Genomic DNA, 16,947 nt, shown 5'->3' on the forward strand with positions numbered 1-16,947 from the left:
CAAATAAAAAACCGTAATGTGCCTGAAATGAGCTGCAAAAATATTAAAATGTACAAGCAAATGACACACATAACACATTCATCTTGCTTTCTAATCACACTTTCTTTCCTCCTGTGAGACCAAATAGAATGAGAGAAGGAACATTGTGGGAATATTAGCTGTATGTTAAAATACTTCACTGGGAATTGATTTTAGACCACTGTGGGATCCTTTTCACTATTTCAGCACTTTATTGTGCTACTCAACTTTGTGCTTAATACTGCAGCTGTTAGTAATATTAAACTGGACTGGAGTATGAACTGTAATTTAAAGTGAAAATTGTATTCAAATGAAGTACAACCATGACAGGAAAATATTTTCTAAGCCCACATCCAGCTGCTATTGTCTGGAGTGAACAGAGGTGCAAAGGAATATCTGTTTATTTATGAAATTAGCCAACACAGTGATCTGAAGAGTAGTGTAAAGGAAAGAAACCAGCATGTAGATAGATAAGAGTTTTCTCTACCTAAGAGGTTGAACAAACATAGTACAAATGTTTTACCTAAGGAACTATGAATATGGAAGGGAAGGCAAACAATTATACAGTTTCACTTCTTAAAGATCACCACATCCAGAAAGCTTTATAGTCAGATGTAGTCTCAGAAGCATTTTTGAAGTCTCTTTTAAAAAGTTAAAATAAAAATACTGGAAATCTTAGTTTATTGATATTTACATCAATGAGAGATTGCAGTATTGAAACAATAGGCATAAGCAATATTTAGATGTATTTTGGGCAGCTGCAAAGTATAAATACAGAACCAGGTAGCAGAATTCCTTCCTGTTCAAATTAATAGAAATACTGTGTAAGGAATCGGAGAATGATACTTAAATTGAAAGAAAATTAATTCAAGAGATGCTAATGTATAATTTTCACTGAAAGACAACCAAAATATTTGGGAAGGAAACAAAGAATGTCTTTGACAGTTAGTTCACAATAATACTTTAATAATGTATTTGTAGCTTAAATGTTCTAATTTGGGCTCATTTTGGAAAGAGAGAGTCTCGAATTTTTCACCACTGCAGTGCTTTTCTCTATTCCTCTGTAAAAGAGACTGTTAAGTCTTACAAATGAGCAGTGCTCTTATAGGTGCAGAAAATTTTCTTTTGTCAGTAGACAAAAGTAAGCTGTAGTTCTGCAGATTCATCATGCAAACAGACACCCAAAAGAATTTAAGATTTTTTTTTTTTTTTAAATTACTACTTAGACCTTCCTGAGGAAGAAATTGAAGCTTTAAGGGCTGGGCATGAAGAGAATTCGAGAATTATTTCTCAAATTTTGGATTTGTTTTAGTAAAAATTTAAAAAGAACTTTTTATTGTATGGAGACGAGTAGAATTACTCTTACGAGGTGAGGAAAATCCAGTGCTAAAAACTTCATGTGACATCAGATGTAAATGGCAGCAACACTATTTTGATTTCCACAGGTCTGGGTTTAAGCTCTTAGTGTATAGAATTTTGGAAGTATTAGGGGGAAAAGGATAACTATTTTTTACTGAAGAAAACCCCAACAAATAGATATGATTACTTCTCTTGTTTACCAATTAATTGTCTAATGTAGAAGACAGTTCAGCTGTGAGTAAAAGTCTAAAACATTACAAATGAAGAAAGTGGATAAAAGATTTTTCTTTTCTGTGGTCCATAATGACCTCATACAACTCCTATATTTGCCTTTTTTTATTAAGCAAGACTTGTGCCATAACTCTTGTGGAAAAGAAATAGAATAATGCCAAGGTAATTTGTTTTATTTTTTAAATTATATGTTGGCGAGGTTTTTTTCCTTACAAAGAGGCATGTAAGCTTTTCATTTTAAAGGAAGGAGAGCCCTGAGGTTTCTTTCAATATTTAATATTTATATTTTATGCTCCTTGTAATGTGTGGTAATCCAGTCAACATAATATTTTTGGATGGTAGAAAAATTCAAACATGAAAATTCCATTTGGACTGTCTGTGCTGAAGACTGGAAATCTCTAAGGATATTTAATCATTCAGAGTAAGAAAGGTTTCTTTAATTTTTAAACATATATTTCATTTTATGTTTTATTTAAATTGTCTTAACATTTACATAGAACCCCTTGAAGGCTTGAAAATCTGAAATTTATGTTAGATTTAAAAAAATAATTATCAAGCATAGTGTATGTGGAAATAGAGGAAGAAAATATACTGTTTGAGTATGAAGATATTCTGATAATTACAAAATACGACTGGCAGAGATTATTAATTTATATAGTGATTATTTGTTTTAAAGGAACTGAAAACCAGATTCCCAAAGACGTTTTGTGTTAATGCTGCCTCCCACTGTAGTATGAATATTTATATAAGTAATATATATGAGAAACTTCAAGTTGCAAAAGTGTAGTTAATTACTGCTTATGAGACAGGGGGAATTAAGCCACTAGGATAGCTTCTTCTCCCATAGCTTAAGAGATGGATGCTTTTGGAATTACTCAGGAAATACAGGCTAAGGAAAGATAGGTTTATGCTGCTTATAATAACCATGGGAAATTAATGAAGATGACAAAGTCTAAACATTGTAAACATGGAAAGAAATCTCTCCAACTTCACAGTGCAACCTTGTGCAGCATAGCATGCTCTGCAAGGAACCAGGGCAGAAAAGAAATACGAGGAGCACTGGAAGATGAAAGTTCAAATAGTAATGGGAAACGTAAAACCCCCACATTCGTTACAGTGAGCTTGTGTATCTTTACATTGTGATTCCACTCAGAAAAATGACTGAAAAGGTTTGAGTATTTTCTCACAGTTATCTAGTCCAGGAATGCTCATTTTGGCCTAGGTTACTGTGTCAGATTTTACTGACAGCCCCTTGAGATTGATGGCAAGATATGTATCATCTACCCTTTGCTTTCAATCAGTGTCTTCCACGAAGACTTAGTATTGACCCTTACTGTTTAACAATCAGTAATAAAAGAAGGTATTCATTTACTTCTGACTTAAATGTGCTAATGACTATTTACATGCTGTAATTTCTGAGTGTGCCACCATTTCACTTGTAGTTCTGGTTTCTTTGGCTGTTGAGCAAGGACTTTACTATTACCGCTGTATGAGTATTCTCCCAGCCCACTAACAAATGAAAATTACAATTAAAACAGTTAACACTTAAAAGACTGATGGTCAAATCTGCTAACTGACAGCAATACCCTGTCTTCTCAATTTAGAGTTTATGAAACTTTTGTTACTAAACAACTTAGTTTCATTCTTGTTATCAAAATGCAAATTTATTTCTCATCTTTTGGGTGGAAGACTGGATGTGGGATCTTTGTTCTGGCATTTTCTGAACCTCAGGCTAAACTCAGTTTTGTTTCTCTGTGATTATTTATTTCTTCCAGGTTTGGGATATATGTTGGCTTGTTTTCACCCTGTTTAGCCCAAACCAGTATGGAAATTTGATTATTTTAATTGGGTGATTTGGCATGAAAATATTTTCTATCTGGTTTAAGTGCAAAGTTTCTTGGGAAACTTGCATAGAAACAATGCAACAATTAATTTTAGATTTTCACTGTAACCATTTGCTTGTTAAGAGTAGCTCTTTAGGAGATGTTAACTAGCAATGTTCAGTGGTCATTGGACGGTCTTCCTTGGATTTGACACAGTGTACAAGTATGCACAAGTGTAACTGAGTCTAACACCCTAAATGAAAAGTACAAGGTATGTTACAAACAGTGGTTCTACTGTAAATATGCAAACACTTCAGCACAGGCTTTCCTTTCAGATCCAGATATTTCTCTCCAACACAATCAGTGATAGGCTGGCATGCATTAGCAGTGTTTTTATTTATTTATTTAAAGCTTTGATACATATGCAAAATTTCATTGGCAAATCAATTGTTTGAGTTAGTTGTTACTTCTGTGTAATTTTTAAGGAGAATCCCCAGTATCAGATATTCAGTGTTGCTGTATTCACTTTTGTCTGATGATATACTTTCTTTTATATCATCAGTAATCAGAATGTCTTCATGTAATTCAAGTGTGCAGTGTTCTCAGAGAGCCATAACAAGCAATCATCATTTTATTGCATCATTTACTATGAGGAGGGGTAAATTAATATAAAATGAGGCATTTTCACTTTAAAATAATCTGAAAACATCAATATCTTTTTATGTAGAGAAACCTTTTGTTCAGAAATAGCTTTACACCTGTTTAGACAGAGGTGTCCTTAGACTTTGAAATTTGTTGTAAGAATTTACATGCTATTTCTGTTTGATAAACTAAACTTTAAAAACTAAATAGATAATGTCTGTCCAATGTTTCCACTTTTTCTGAGACTGAGTCATAGCTGGTTAATAAGAATTTTCTTTTCTTCACTTCTTCCCTGCCTACATTAAAAGTACCCTCTCTGTCACACAGCCTGTGCAGAGTTTTCCCATAGGGACATATAATGGAGTTCGTCAAAGTGAAGAAAGTGAGTCACACAGTCAGTTATTTACTCATGTAAGACAATAGTGGTGTTGATAGTTACCCAGACACATTTTCATTTTGTTAGATTGTGGAAAAGCTGTGAATTAAAAGGTCTTTACAGACCTGGTTACAAGTGAAAAGAAATCAGGTTGCAGCTACATGGCGATGTTGTCTCATTTAATAGTTTGTTGCCTTTTACCAACAATGAGCAGAAATGTTGTTCTAAATTTCCTGTAATATTTAATTATACAAATTGTGAAAAGGAAGTTCTGTTTTCATGGGATAGAGAGTCAAAGCATGTGTATTATTGATTTATTATTGATAAAATATGAGGTTATATTCTAAAAACATGTTTCAAGTTTCATGGGCACAAATTGCTTAATATTAAAAAAAAAAAAAAGAAAGAAGAAAACAGTGCTTTCCCATATCTCACTATGTTCTGCACATAAAGCTTTCTCACTCTTCCTGCATGGTGATTTCAAGATTCTGTCTGTACTACCTAGCTCAGTTTCATGTGTAAGCTTTTATGTGTGTGTCTGTTGGACTGATGGCTACATTTTGAGTATGGGATTCCCTGCCTGCTCTATTTTCCTTTCAAGCCATGTGGGGCTGGAATTTCAAGAGTTAGTGACATTGGGCTAACTAAGAGCAGAAAACTTTTTGCAAGAGTACTGTAACAGTAATTCAATGGTAGGCTTGCTCTGATCGGTTTATCAGAGAAGAGGGGATTCCTGACAATGGTATCATCAGGTATGAGTGTTTTAATTACTCTTTGCCTTAGCTAATGCTAAGAGGAGTTACATTAGGAGACCAGTGAAATAGAGAAGAGCCCTGCACTGCCATTATCTTTGAGGCCAGTGTTTATCTGTGCAGTAGATATCCTCCACAATGAGCTGTCCTGTTTCTGGTTTTCGGTTGTCCATCTGGGGATCTACAATGCACATTGGCTCCCTTATAGCCAGCATGCCTGGATTCACCTCCCATGGCAGTGTGCACTGGAAACACTGTGGTTTGGGCTTCCAAACGAAAGAAGAACAAAAGGGAGCCTTTTGATAAGACAATTTGTTTCCCAAGAGAGCCACATTACTGTGTTTTTGACCCTGTTCCATAAAGGGTAACTTACACATACTGTCTTTGCTTATGTGGTATGTTGAACAACTGATAATTACCTAAGAAGCAGTTAAAATGTTGAAGTACTTGGTGACAGTTTAGGACACGGGCAGGGCAATCCTGTGCAAAAATTTGGTGATGGAACTAAAATGTACCACCCTTGTCATCTTGGAAAGATCAATTTCTTTCTTAAATTAATCTGAAATCAAATCTAATACTGTTCTAATATTAATACTTCTGTTAACTTCCTTGTTTGGTTCATTTTTCTGTGAGTGAAAACAGTATGTGGGACACCAGTGAGCACTGTAGCTTTGAATTTTTTAGTATTTTTGTAATGTAATTCTATGTGTAAAAGGCATTGGAATCTTCATGAAAACCTCTACAGAAGATACGAACAAAATGTGATTCAGATTTTATCTATCCTTGCTCTTCCTTTCATTCCAGCTACTGCACACCTTGTTGCCTTTTCCCAATTCTAGTCAACTGTGTAATGCTGCTTAGTAAAATAAGAGATCAAAAATTTAGCTTTAATTATTTTCAAGTAACTTCTTGCTGAGGAGATATATGTTTCTACCTCTGTCTAGTGTGAGAAGCAAAGATGATCAGTGCCAAGTGTTCATCCCAAATACAAGATTGCTCGTGATCCTTTTCCCCACACTGTCTAGCGACTGGATCTAATGTCTAACTTCTAGACACCTTATATGTACCCTTTATCTGTCCTTAACAAGTAACAAAGAATTTGTGACACTGCTTCACTTGTTAAACTCACTAGTGAGCAGAGTTCACTGTTGTAAAAAGGCTTGTGTCAGCCTTTCTTAGTACGTTATTTGTCTTCAGAGTTTAATTTAGTATCTCTTAGGGTGGACAACTGCATGGGAGGTAATGAAATGGGAAGTTTGATATTATGGCTTTAGGGAGTGCATTTGTTTCTCTTAATTGGTCTACATTCCACCTGTACAGAATCTGACTTAAGATATCCAAAGGTTTTTTTACAAGGTAAGCATCCCTGAAATTCAAGGCTAGATTTTTTTTCATGTCATATTTGTGCATTGTTTATTTATATATGGTTTACACAGCCCATTGTGACTATATACTTAATACTTTACATTTATCTAAATCTTTCATTTGAGAAATCATTCATTTCCATTTCTCTTAGCAAATAATTTTCAGTAGTATTTATTATCTACTTTGAAATGTAGTGAAAAGAAAAATTACTTACTTTTTAATACTCTGTCCAGATACTTATACTTAACCATTGTCTGCAGAACTGTTTCAACATTAAATAATCAGAAAGTCATTAAAGAATTTTCACTTATTCTCAGTGAACTGCATTCAGAGGATGAGAAGAACACCTCCACTAGATGAACTGCAGCCACCTCCTTACCAGGATGATAGTGGTTCTCCTCATCTTTCATGTACGCCTTCTGAAGTCGGAGACAGCAAATGTGAATTTTCACAGTGTAGCAACAGTCCCAGATGTTCATATAAGTGCCCAAGTGAGGGAAGCACGGGACACGAAATAGAAAGCTTTCATAACAAAGGATATGAAGAGGATGTACCAAGTGATAGCACAGCTGTTCTCAGTCCAGAGGTAAATGAAAACAGTTGAGTTTCTGAGGCATTGTGTGGTGCAAACTTTTGAGGGCTTTTTTGTCTAAAGATTAATGCACAGTTGCACGAACACTAGCATTCTAGCCTTCAGATAGTTTGTCAGGAAATATTACAATAGGATTTCAGATTCTACTTTATAGTTATCTTTATGGCATCTTAACTTTCAATCAGAGTCCTAGGAGTGAATTGTTTTTTAAACCAGTCAAAAAAACTTCATCATACTGTAAGGACTGTAGTCAGAATTCTTTTTCTTCCACACAATTTTTCAATCAACCTGAATTAAAAAACCAAAACACTCCATTAATGCTTTTCAAACTGAACATCGCATAATATAAAACATCTTTCATGAAAAAAAATTACAAATAATTTTTTAAATGGTTGATGGTAATTTAGAGATGTCTTCCATTTAATTTTCCTTTTTTCTGCCATAAAGGAATTATGGCAGAAAATATAACGATAACTATTTATTTTTACTATGAAGAAATCCTTTTTTCTGACACATATTTCCTTGAAATAGCTTTAACAAGGGTTACTGCACTGACATCTATGGATAAGTCTACATTAGTGATGTCATGTGCAGAAGAGGCTTTTTTGTACAAATCTGTCTTTCACCTCTACAGGACGTTTTGAAGTGCAGATGAGGCTCAGTTCTGATGTGCCAGCTGACATTTCTGTCTTATTTTACCTCGTGCTAAGTTGATGTTGCATACCTGGGGTGTTGGTGCAATATCTGGAAGGTTCAGTTGCAAGGTCCTCCAGTCTCTACCTGCCTATGTTTACCTGGAGATCAGCTAGGACTGCAATCTGTATAAACTTCATTACGGCTAAAGACATAGTGTGCACTTACGGCCCTTGAACCCGAACAGATTGCAGCAAACCTAGTCCTGGTGCTAACTGGTTTGTGCTACACGAGTCATTAATGTAAGCACACTCAATAAGAGTGCAGAATACTGCCAACTTGTTTTATAGCCACACAACAACTTAAGGAATGAAGCTTTTGGAGGCATGAATTCCCATAGCTATGTAACAACCAGTTTAAAATAAGAGCATAACGTTTTTTTAGTCCAAAAGGCTTTATTGTGGCATCTATTAATTTACATGAACAAGTGTATCTGTTATAATATGAAAATGCACAGGAAAAAAAGATTTGGTTTTCATACTTGAAATAACTTATTATATGATCAATGGGTTGATCTGTACTTGTAAAAATAAGTTTTGTTTCAGTATTACTATCAAACTGTTGTAACAATACAGGGAATCAATATTCTGTTCAAAATTTTAAGTGACAGTGATCTTAAAATGAAGTTTAAAATATAGTTCTAGGACTGATGCTGTTCACAGAAAGTTCAAAAGATATGTTCAAAACAGATCCATCTTACATAGTTCCGGTAATATTCTGTTAATATCATGGTATTTTTGGGCACATTCATAGAACTCTTGAGGACTGCAACAAGAGCTGCAAGTGCAAGTAGGTGCTATACTCTTTGGTGGTGCATTGCTGTGCTCTCAATCGCTGTCCCACTCTTAAAGCAATGTAATATGTTGTCTTAAAAATGTGTGCATACTCACACTGAAATAAGGTAGTTCTGTCTCATAATAAATGTATGTACAATATAGCATGTGGGGCACAGAAGCAGAGATCATAAATAACAGCGTAATATAATATGAGTTCTATTTGATTGGCTTCTGGCTTTTGGTGGTATTGTCCAGGTAATGTCTTGATTTCTTCTCAGCTGCTAGTCAGACATCTCCTCAGACTTTCATTGTTTAATTGCCTTGTTTATGAAGTGAACAAAAAGATCGTAGTCTTTTCATATTGCTTAGAGAAAGTCATATATTTCTATGGTAGATTTAGTAATAGAATACAATAAATAAATAAATAAATAGCTTTTATTCTTTTTCTTCAGGATATGTCAGCTCAAGGATCATCTTCACAGCTTCCTAAACCTTTTGATCCTGAGCCAGTAGCTAAATATGGCACACTGGATGTGACTTTTGACTATGACTCACAGGAACAGAAACTTTTGGTGACGGTGACAGCTGTCACAGACGTTCCCACATACAGCAGGCCAGGTGGAAGCTCGTGGCAAGTACACCTAGTTCTTCTCCCTATAAAGAAGCAGAGAGCAAAAACCAGCATCCAACGGGGACCATGCCCTGTCTTCACAGAGACATTCAAATTTAATCACGTTGAGTCGGAGATGATTGGGAATTATGCGGTTCGCTTCAGACTGTACAGCGTACGTCGCATGAAAAAAGAAAGGATTGTGGGAGAAAAGATTTTTTACTTAACAAAATTGAATCTTCAGGGGAAGATGTCAGTGCCAGTGATACTGGAACCTTCTTACAGTGTTTCTGTAAGTATTAACTGAAGCAAAATAAGAATGCAGTGATACACGGCACCCCGAATCTTGTAACAAAAGTGCATTATAGAGTCATCACATCCACTTGATTTTTTTTTTTTTTTGCACAGTGATAACACCATATTAACACAATGATAATTTCCTTAGAGATTCTGTAAGTACATTCATTTCCCACCTGGAAAAGCTGCCTATATTTTTCCTTATAATTAATCAGAAATATCCAGTCTATAAATAGGGATATAGTAGTAAATATATGTATACATGGAAATATATATATGTGTTTCATAATACAATCTTTACTCTGCTATCCACAGCATTTCAATAAAAATTAAAAAAAAAAAAAACAAAAGCTGTATTAGCAAGTGCACTCCATCTGTTGCAATTGAAGCTTGGTTGCAATAGATATTTTCCTTTCAGGAAAGAAAGATATGAAAGAGGAATTCTGAGAATGCAAAGCCATTTTTAATAACTTCAGATTAGAACTTCGTAAATAATTGATTTCTGGTTCAGTCTGAAGTGAAAGAGTGTAATATGTAGTTCAAACTGAAAAGGATTTTTATTTTCTGGAAAAAAAACTCTGCCTATCTGCTGAACAATTTTTTTTTCTCCCTAAATAATTTAATATTTTTAATAAAGCAAAGCCACAGTAATTAAAGGTAAGCTTAAGTATCACTATGAAAAACTGCAAGAGATTACTATATGGGTAGTCATCAGCATCACCTTTTTTCTATTCTTGTAAGTATTTAGGCATGTTTTCATCCAGAAAGAGAATGTTCATAATGTTGTAGTCAGGGCTATCTAGACTTGTAGTGCTCAAATGTTCAGTGCTTAAGAGCTCTGTATGTACTGAATAACAGACAAAATAATGGGGAAAGAGAAGGTGACCTAACAAGGGCATCCTTGTTTGGACATTGTGTGTATTTTGGTGGTGATGGTGTTTCTAACTGTTAATAAAAGAATAAGAAAAGGAGAAAGGAAAGAAAGAAAAATATTTTTTCAAGTGAAACAAGGCAGTTAATGTAGTCTGTATTTTCAGAAGGAGTTTGGACTAATTGAAACTATTTCTATTGAACATGAGTATTGGAAATAACTGAAAATACTGAAAATAAAATACCATTGTGTTTAGTAACTAAAAAGATATTGATTAGAATTAGTAAAAGCTAAGACCAAAACTTAAGTCTGATGGAGGATCAGCTGATAGCTCTTTTATGATTCCTTACAAGTACAAATCATCTATTCCAAGGATGAAGTGGTTCATGCATTTAGTGTGAACTTCCCTAGCACAGAGTTTTCTGTTTTCACAGCTAGCAAAAAAGCACTCCATGAAACGAAGCTTTGAGTGTTCTAAATGTACTTTTTAGGGTATTGTGTGTTTTCAGTAGGTTCTGGTATAAAATTTACTCAAGTCAGTAAAAGAAGCCAATGAACAGGGCAGGCTTTTGATTGGTATAACCCATGTGTGCATTGGTTATTCTTCTGTATTGTTTTCTTGAGCTTTTGTGGTAGGGAGAGTAAAATTAATTCAAGAAGGCATCAAAGGTAAGAAGATTTTTGTTTATTTTCTGTGATGGTAAGGGATGCCATGTCTATGTTTTTCTCTCTTTTTTGAGGGGTGGAAGGGACAAGAATAAGGGGTATTAGTAGGAAGTAAAAGCATATTCCAGAATTTTTTGCTTTAACAGGGCTTAGTCAGATTTATCTTAGGCCTACTTTTTGCTGGAAAAGAGCTTTCATAATCTTGATAGCTTGAATGAGAATCTCTGGTTTTCTGGAACTATTCAAATCAAATTTTAGGCCTTTGGAAATGTACATCTATGTTTATAGGTATTTTGCTGTTCCTGTTTGTAGCCTATATCATACTTTTTCAGTCACCAGATTTATTGCAGGATTTAACATGAAATTATTTTGCAAGAGTGTTAATTTATTGTGTTCATAGGATGTATGACTGGAAGTGGGGGGTATCCTGGGTCTCTTGAATTCAAACCTTTTTTAGTGCAATCAGACAGGTCATTGTGATCACGAATGTACAAATTTTTATCTCAAAACAGCAACTTGCTGCATTTCCAACATGAATTTCATTATGACCAGTTCATTACCATTTGTTCTTATACCAGCATAGTTCTTGAGCTCAATTAGTTCTTACCCTTCTCAGGTGTTTCCCTCTGGGTGTATTTATACACTTTTGTCATACTCTTCTCAACTCTTCTTTTGCTACAATGCACCACCAGCAGTCTTTTATGTCTAACTAATCATAAATGCCAGGCAGGAGTTATTTATCAGGAGAAGGTAAGTGTTTCAATTTGGAGAAATCCAGCTGTTCAGGGATATTTGCAATTGTAGAATCACAGAATCGTAGAATGTTAGGGGTTGGAAGGGACCTCAAGAGATCATCCAGTCCACCCCACCTGCCAAAGCAGGATCACCTAGGACTGGCCACACAGGAATACATCCAGGCAGGTTTTGAAAGTCTCAAAAGAAAAAGACACCACAACTTGTCTGGGCACCCATTCCAGTGCTTTGTCACCCTCACAGTAAAGAACTTTTTTTCCCATGTTGAGGAGGAATTTCTAGTGCAACAGCTGGGTATCTCTAGCCAATTCCGTCTTCTCTTGCAAGGGAGGCAGGGACAAGTGTGGGCAGAGATGCAGCCACTGTGGGGTATTTAAATGCCCCAAGACCAAGGTCAGTCAAAGAGCAAGGTGAGTCATCTGGGTGTGTCCAGGAAGCCTGCAGGTCAGTTGCTTATAGAGATCCAGCCATGGTCGCAACCTGGTCCAAGGCTGTTGTTAGAAAAAGTGTGGACACCCAGACAGAGGCCCCACACAGACAGGTAGGCATCCAGCCCCAGGCTGCAGAGAGTGCCAAGCCTGGCACTTGCAATGGAGGGTGGTGGCGACCACTTAAACTGTGTTAGCTGTGAACTGGTGAATCATCCGCTCAGCGTGGTGGCTGAGCTGAAGGAAGAAACTGCAGGGACTATAAAGGAATGTGAAAGAGAGAGAGACTGGTGGAGCCAGGCTCTGCCATCTCTGAGGGAGGGGGGGTAGCAGGTGTGGGCTGCACAAGAAGCAGGGGATACCGTGTCCACTTGCTGCCTGAAAAAAAAGAGGGAAACCTCAGAGATGGGTGGAAATGGAGGCAGGTCCCTCCCCAGGGAGGCAGGCAAGCACCCTCCCCATCTCCCCTGTCTTTCCAGTTGCCTAGGTGCATCAGGTATAGGGCTCTAGAAACATAGTGCTGGGTGAATGAGGATGGAGATGAAAGTCCATCCATGCAGTTTCCCAGGGTGTGTCAGCCAGTCCTGCAATTTAGGACTAGTGCAATCAAGAAAAAAATAAAGGAAATGGTAATAAGGGATTCCCCTTCTCAGGAGGGGATTCCCTTCCCATATGGGAACTGAGGGTCCCATGTGCGGGCCAGACCCATCCCACAGGGAGGTGAGCTGCCTACCTAGGGTATGGGTGAGTGACATTTCTAAGAAAATCCCCAGTCTGGTGTGGCCATCAGACTATTACCCCCTGCTGGTTACATAGATTGGGAGTGGTAAGTTTATGGACAGGAGTACAAAAGTAGTTGAAAAAGACTTCAGGGCTTTGGGGATATTTCTTGAGGACGCAGAAGAACACTTGGTGTTCTCCTCAATCTGTCTAAGTGGTATGGAGAGATTTTGAAGGAAAGAGGAAAACCCATGTGATTAACACATGGCTTAGAGGTTGGTGTCACCAACAGAACTTTGTGGGTTTTTACGACGGGGAAGTTTTCATGGCACTGGGTCTACTTAGCAAGGGATGGAGTTCTTCTGTCCCATAAGGGGAAAAGAATCCCTGCACATGAGTTGGTGGGGGTCATTGACAAGGCTCTGAGCTAGTTTTGAGGGGAGATGGGGATGTAACTGGTCTTGCCTGTGAGAACCCTGGGTGTAGTAGCGCAACATTTGTAGGGCAGTGTGTTGGCATCTTAGATAACCAGAAGGTCTACTGTGCCTCAAGGTTGAAAACTATGTACTCAACTCCCTCCCTGAAATGTTTGCACACCAATGCACACAGCATGGGCAATAAACAGGAGAGGGGTTCGTAAAATTGCCACTTTGGCCTTCTGAAGGGCAAACTTTGGCCTGTTCAGGAGACTGATTGACAAAGTCCCCTGGGAGGCTGCCCTGAAGGATATAGGATTCCAGGAAGGCAGGAGATGCTTCAGGAGGGAAGTCTTAAAGGCACAGGAGCTGGCTTTGTGTCCCTGTGTGCAGAAAAGCAAGTTGTCTGGGCTGGCTGAATAGGGACCTTTGGCTGCACCTCAAGGACAAAAGGAGAGTCTATGGTCTTTGGAAGAGGGGACAAGTCTCTTATGAGGATTGTAAAGATGTAGTGAAACTATGCAGGGGGAAAATTAGAAGAGCCAAAGCGCTGCTAGCTCAACTTATCTACAGCTGTTAAGGATAATAAAAAATGTTTCTGGAAATTCATTAAAAGCAACAGGAGGACTCAGGAAAATCTCCATCCTTCATTTGATGCAGAGGGGAAACGTTGTGACGAAGGATGAGGAAGAAGCTGAGGTGATCAATGCCTACTTTGTCTCAGGCATTAGTAGTGAAACTAGCTGTTCCCTGGACACCCAGCCTCATGAAGTAGGTGACAGGAGAGGGAATCAGAATGAGGTCATCACAACAAAAGAGGAAGTAGTCAGTAACCTGCTACACCACTTAGATGCACACCAGCCTATGGGGCTGATAGGTTACGCCCAAGGGTTCTGAAGGAGTTGGCCAATGTGCTCACCAAGCCACTTTCCATTATTTACCTGAAGTCCTGGCTGACTGTGGAGGTCCCAATGGACTGGAGGGTAGCAAATATAAAAGCCTTCTACAGGAAAGGCAAAAAGGAGGACACGGGAAACTCTAGACCTGTCCGTTTGACGTCATGGAGCAGATCAGCTCGAGTGCCATTATACACCATATAGTGGACAACCAGGGGATCAGGCCCAGTCAGCATGGGTTTGTGAAGGGCAGGTCCTGATCCCTTCTATGACACGATGACCCAACTATTGGGTGAGGGAAAGGCTGTGGATATTGTCTACCTAGACTTTCAAAAAGCCTTTGACACCATTCCCCACAGAATTCTCATGGACAAACTGGCTGCTCGTGGCTTGGGTGAGCACACACTCTGCTGTACAAGCACTGGCTGGATGCACAAGCCCAAAGAATGGTGGTCAATGGAGTTAAATCCAGCTGGTGGCCAGTCACAAGTGGTGTTCCTCAGGGCTCGGTGTTGGGATCACTTCTGTTTAACATCTTTATGGATGATCCTGATAAAGACATAAGAGTTTGTCATCAGTAAGTTCTCAGACGACACCAAGTTAGGTGGGAGTGTTGATCTGCATGAGGGTAGGGAGGCTCTCCAGAGGGATTTGGATAGATTGGATCAATGAGCCAATGTTAACAGGATGAGCTTCAACAAGGCCAAGTGCCAGGTCCTGCGCTTAGACCACAACAACCCAAAGCAATGCTACAGGCTTGGGGAAGTGTGTGGATGGATAGTTGTCTATCAGAAAGGGACCTGGGGGTTCTAATTGACAAGTGGCTGAATATGAGCCAGCAGTGTGCCCAGGTGGCAATGAAAGCCAATGGCATCCTGGCTTGTAGTAGGAATGTCCTGTCCAGCAGGAGTAGGGAGGTGATTGTCCTCTTGTACTCAGCTCTGGTGAGGCCACACCTTGAGTATTGTTTTCCATTTTGGGCAACTCAGTACAAGAGAGCTATGGAGGTGCTGGAGCAAGTGAAGAGGAGGGCAACAAAGCTGGTGAAGGGCCTGGAGAACAAATCTTACGAAGAGCAACTGAAGGAGCTGGGGCTGTTTAGTTTGAAGAGGAGGAGGCTAAGAGGAGACCTCATCACATTGTAAATTCTGAATTGAATTTGCCTTGTTCGGTTGCAGAGCTTTTTGTTACTGAGAAGTGTTCTTACCTGACAACTTTTTATAAAGATATTTCTTGAGCATATGACAGTTTTCCTGTTTTTTTCTAATTCTGCTTATTGTATAGATTTTATGTATTCAATATACTTTCTGTCACTGAATCTTCCTAATCCATTGAAACAGCTATGCTAATCTCTTCTGCAGAAACTTATTTGATTTGCTTCTGTCTGTGCCTGATATTAATGTGTTTTATTAGCTCATCATCTGCCTTCTGGTTGTATAAGACCAGTTTGTATCCTGTGAAGTTTAGTATTTTTTAAGTTATGCCTAAGGCTATTCACCAGGGAATATGGTTAAAGTTAGACCAGAATGTTCAGTGCCCTTAAACATAATGTCATACTTACATGGGTGGAGCCTGCAATACTCTGGCTGTTGAAATGGGGACAAGTGCACATCATGGTGAGTGCATGAAACTAGTATGTTACTTAAATAGGTTTCAGAGCTACACATAGCTTCAAATTTGCAAATATATTCATAAAGCGTCTTTCTCACCCAAGATTCACCCTGTTCTTCACCTTCTTACACTGTGTAGAATATCTTGCATTAGCAGCTACTATCCCCAGCCTGTTGCCATTTGTCCTTAACAGTCCTGCCTTGCTCTCCCACATTCCCTCCCATGAAGAAGAATTCCTCCACAGCCTCCTTGTTTATCACATGCTTCTTTCGAAGCTCAGTGTATTTTTGAGTGTGGAGGAAGTGACAGGACTAATATGGGCTAACCAGAGTGCACTTGTCACATCACCTATCTGTCCTGTTCAGATTTGATAGAAATTGGTCATTGCATCAAAAGTTAATAGCAAGAATGTACAATTGTGGTTTTATCAGAGTAGAGTTTGCTTAGGAAGGTCTTTTAGAGAAATTTTCCTTTTAGTAAAATGGTAGACAGGTTTTTTGATCCACCATCTTGGACTTCAGAATCTATTACAATGTTGTTTATTTTTCTTCAGGAAATCCATGTGGACTTTTTTGTAGTTGTTCTTCATTCTTCTCACCCAGTCAATTGCCTCAGTCAAATGACAGGCTGTGAATGATTGCTCTAGATTAAATCAATCCTCTTGAGCAATACAGTCCATCAGTGACAAACATTCTGTCTAGTATTGTATGTCTAGTTTTGATCATCTTCAAAAAGTAAAATGGGAAAAGCTCATCAGTACATAAAGCTAGAAAAATGAGAATTTCATCAGTTATCTGTGAGATTCTCTGAATGTCATCCTCTGTGGCATAAGTATTATCTCCCAACCTGGACTGCAGTTTCAAAGAGCTGTAAAGGCAAGAATTATACTGTAAAAACATACTGTAAATTTCCCAGAAGCAGTTTTGTAGGAGTTACAACTAAAGATTATCGAGGTTGTCATTAGCATGAAATTTCCACTTTTGAAGACTACAAGCTGCTGCTTAAATCTTCCTCAAGCAGCTCCTTCAGTTGGAGATAGATTCTTTAATTTA

At 37.9% G+C, this 16,947-nt stretch overlaps 1 protein-coding gene across 2 annotated transcripts in view; it reads left to right on the top strand.

The window, feature by feature from the left end:
• The window catches only part of SYT14 (synaptotagmin 14), a 55,199-nt gene that overhangs the window by 25,469 nt on the left and 12,783 nt on the right, over positions 1-16,947 (top strand). For both annotated transcript variants that reach the window (XM_054395953.1, XM_054395961.1), the window contains exons 3-4: positions 6,884-7,152; positions 9,080-9,529. In XM_054395953.1, the coding sequence (XP_054251928.1) occupies positions 6,884-7,152; positions 9,080-9,529 (719 nt within the window). The remainder of the gene's footprint in view (positions 1-6,883; positions 7,153-9,079; positions 9,530-16,947) is intronic.

Source organism: Indicator indicator, chromosome 2, assembly GCF_027791375.1.
Source record: "Indicator indicator isolate 239-I01 chromosome 2, UM_Iind_1.1, whole genome shotgun sequence".
Taxonomy (NCBI): Eukaryota; Metazoa; Chordata; class Aves; order Piciformes; family Indicatoridae; genus Indicator; species Indicator indicator.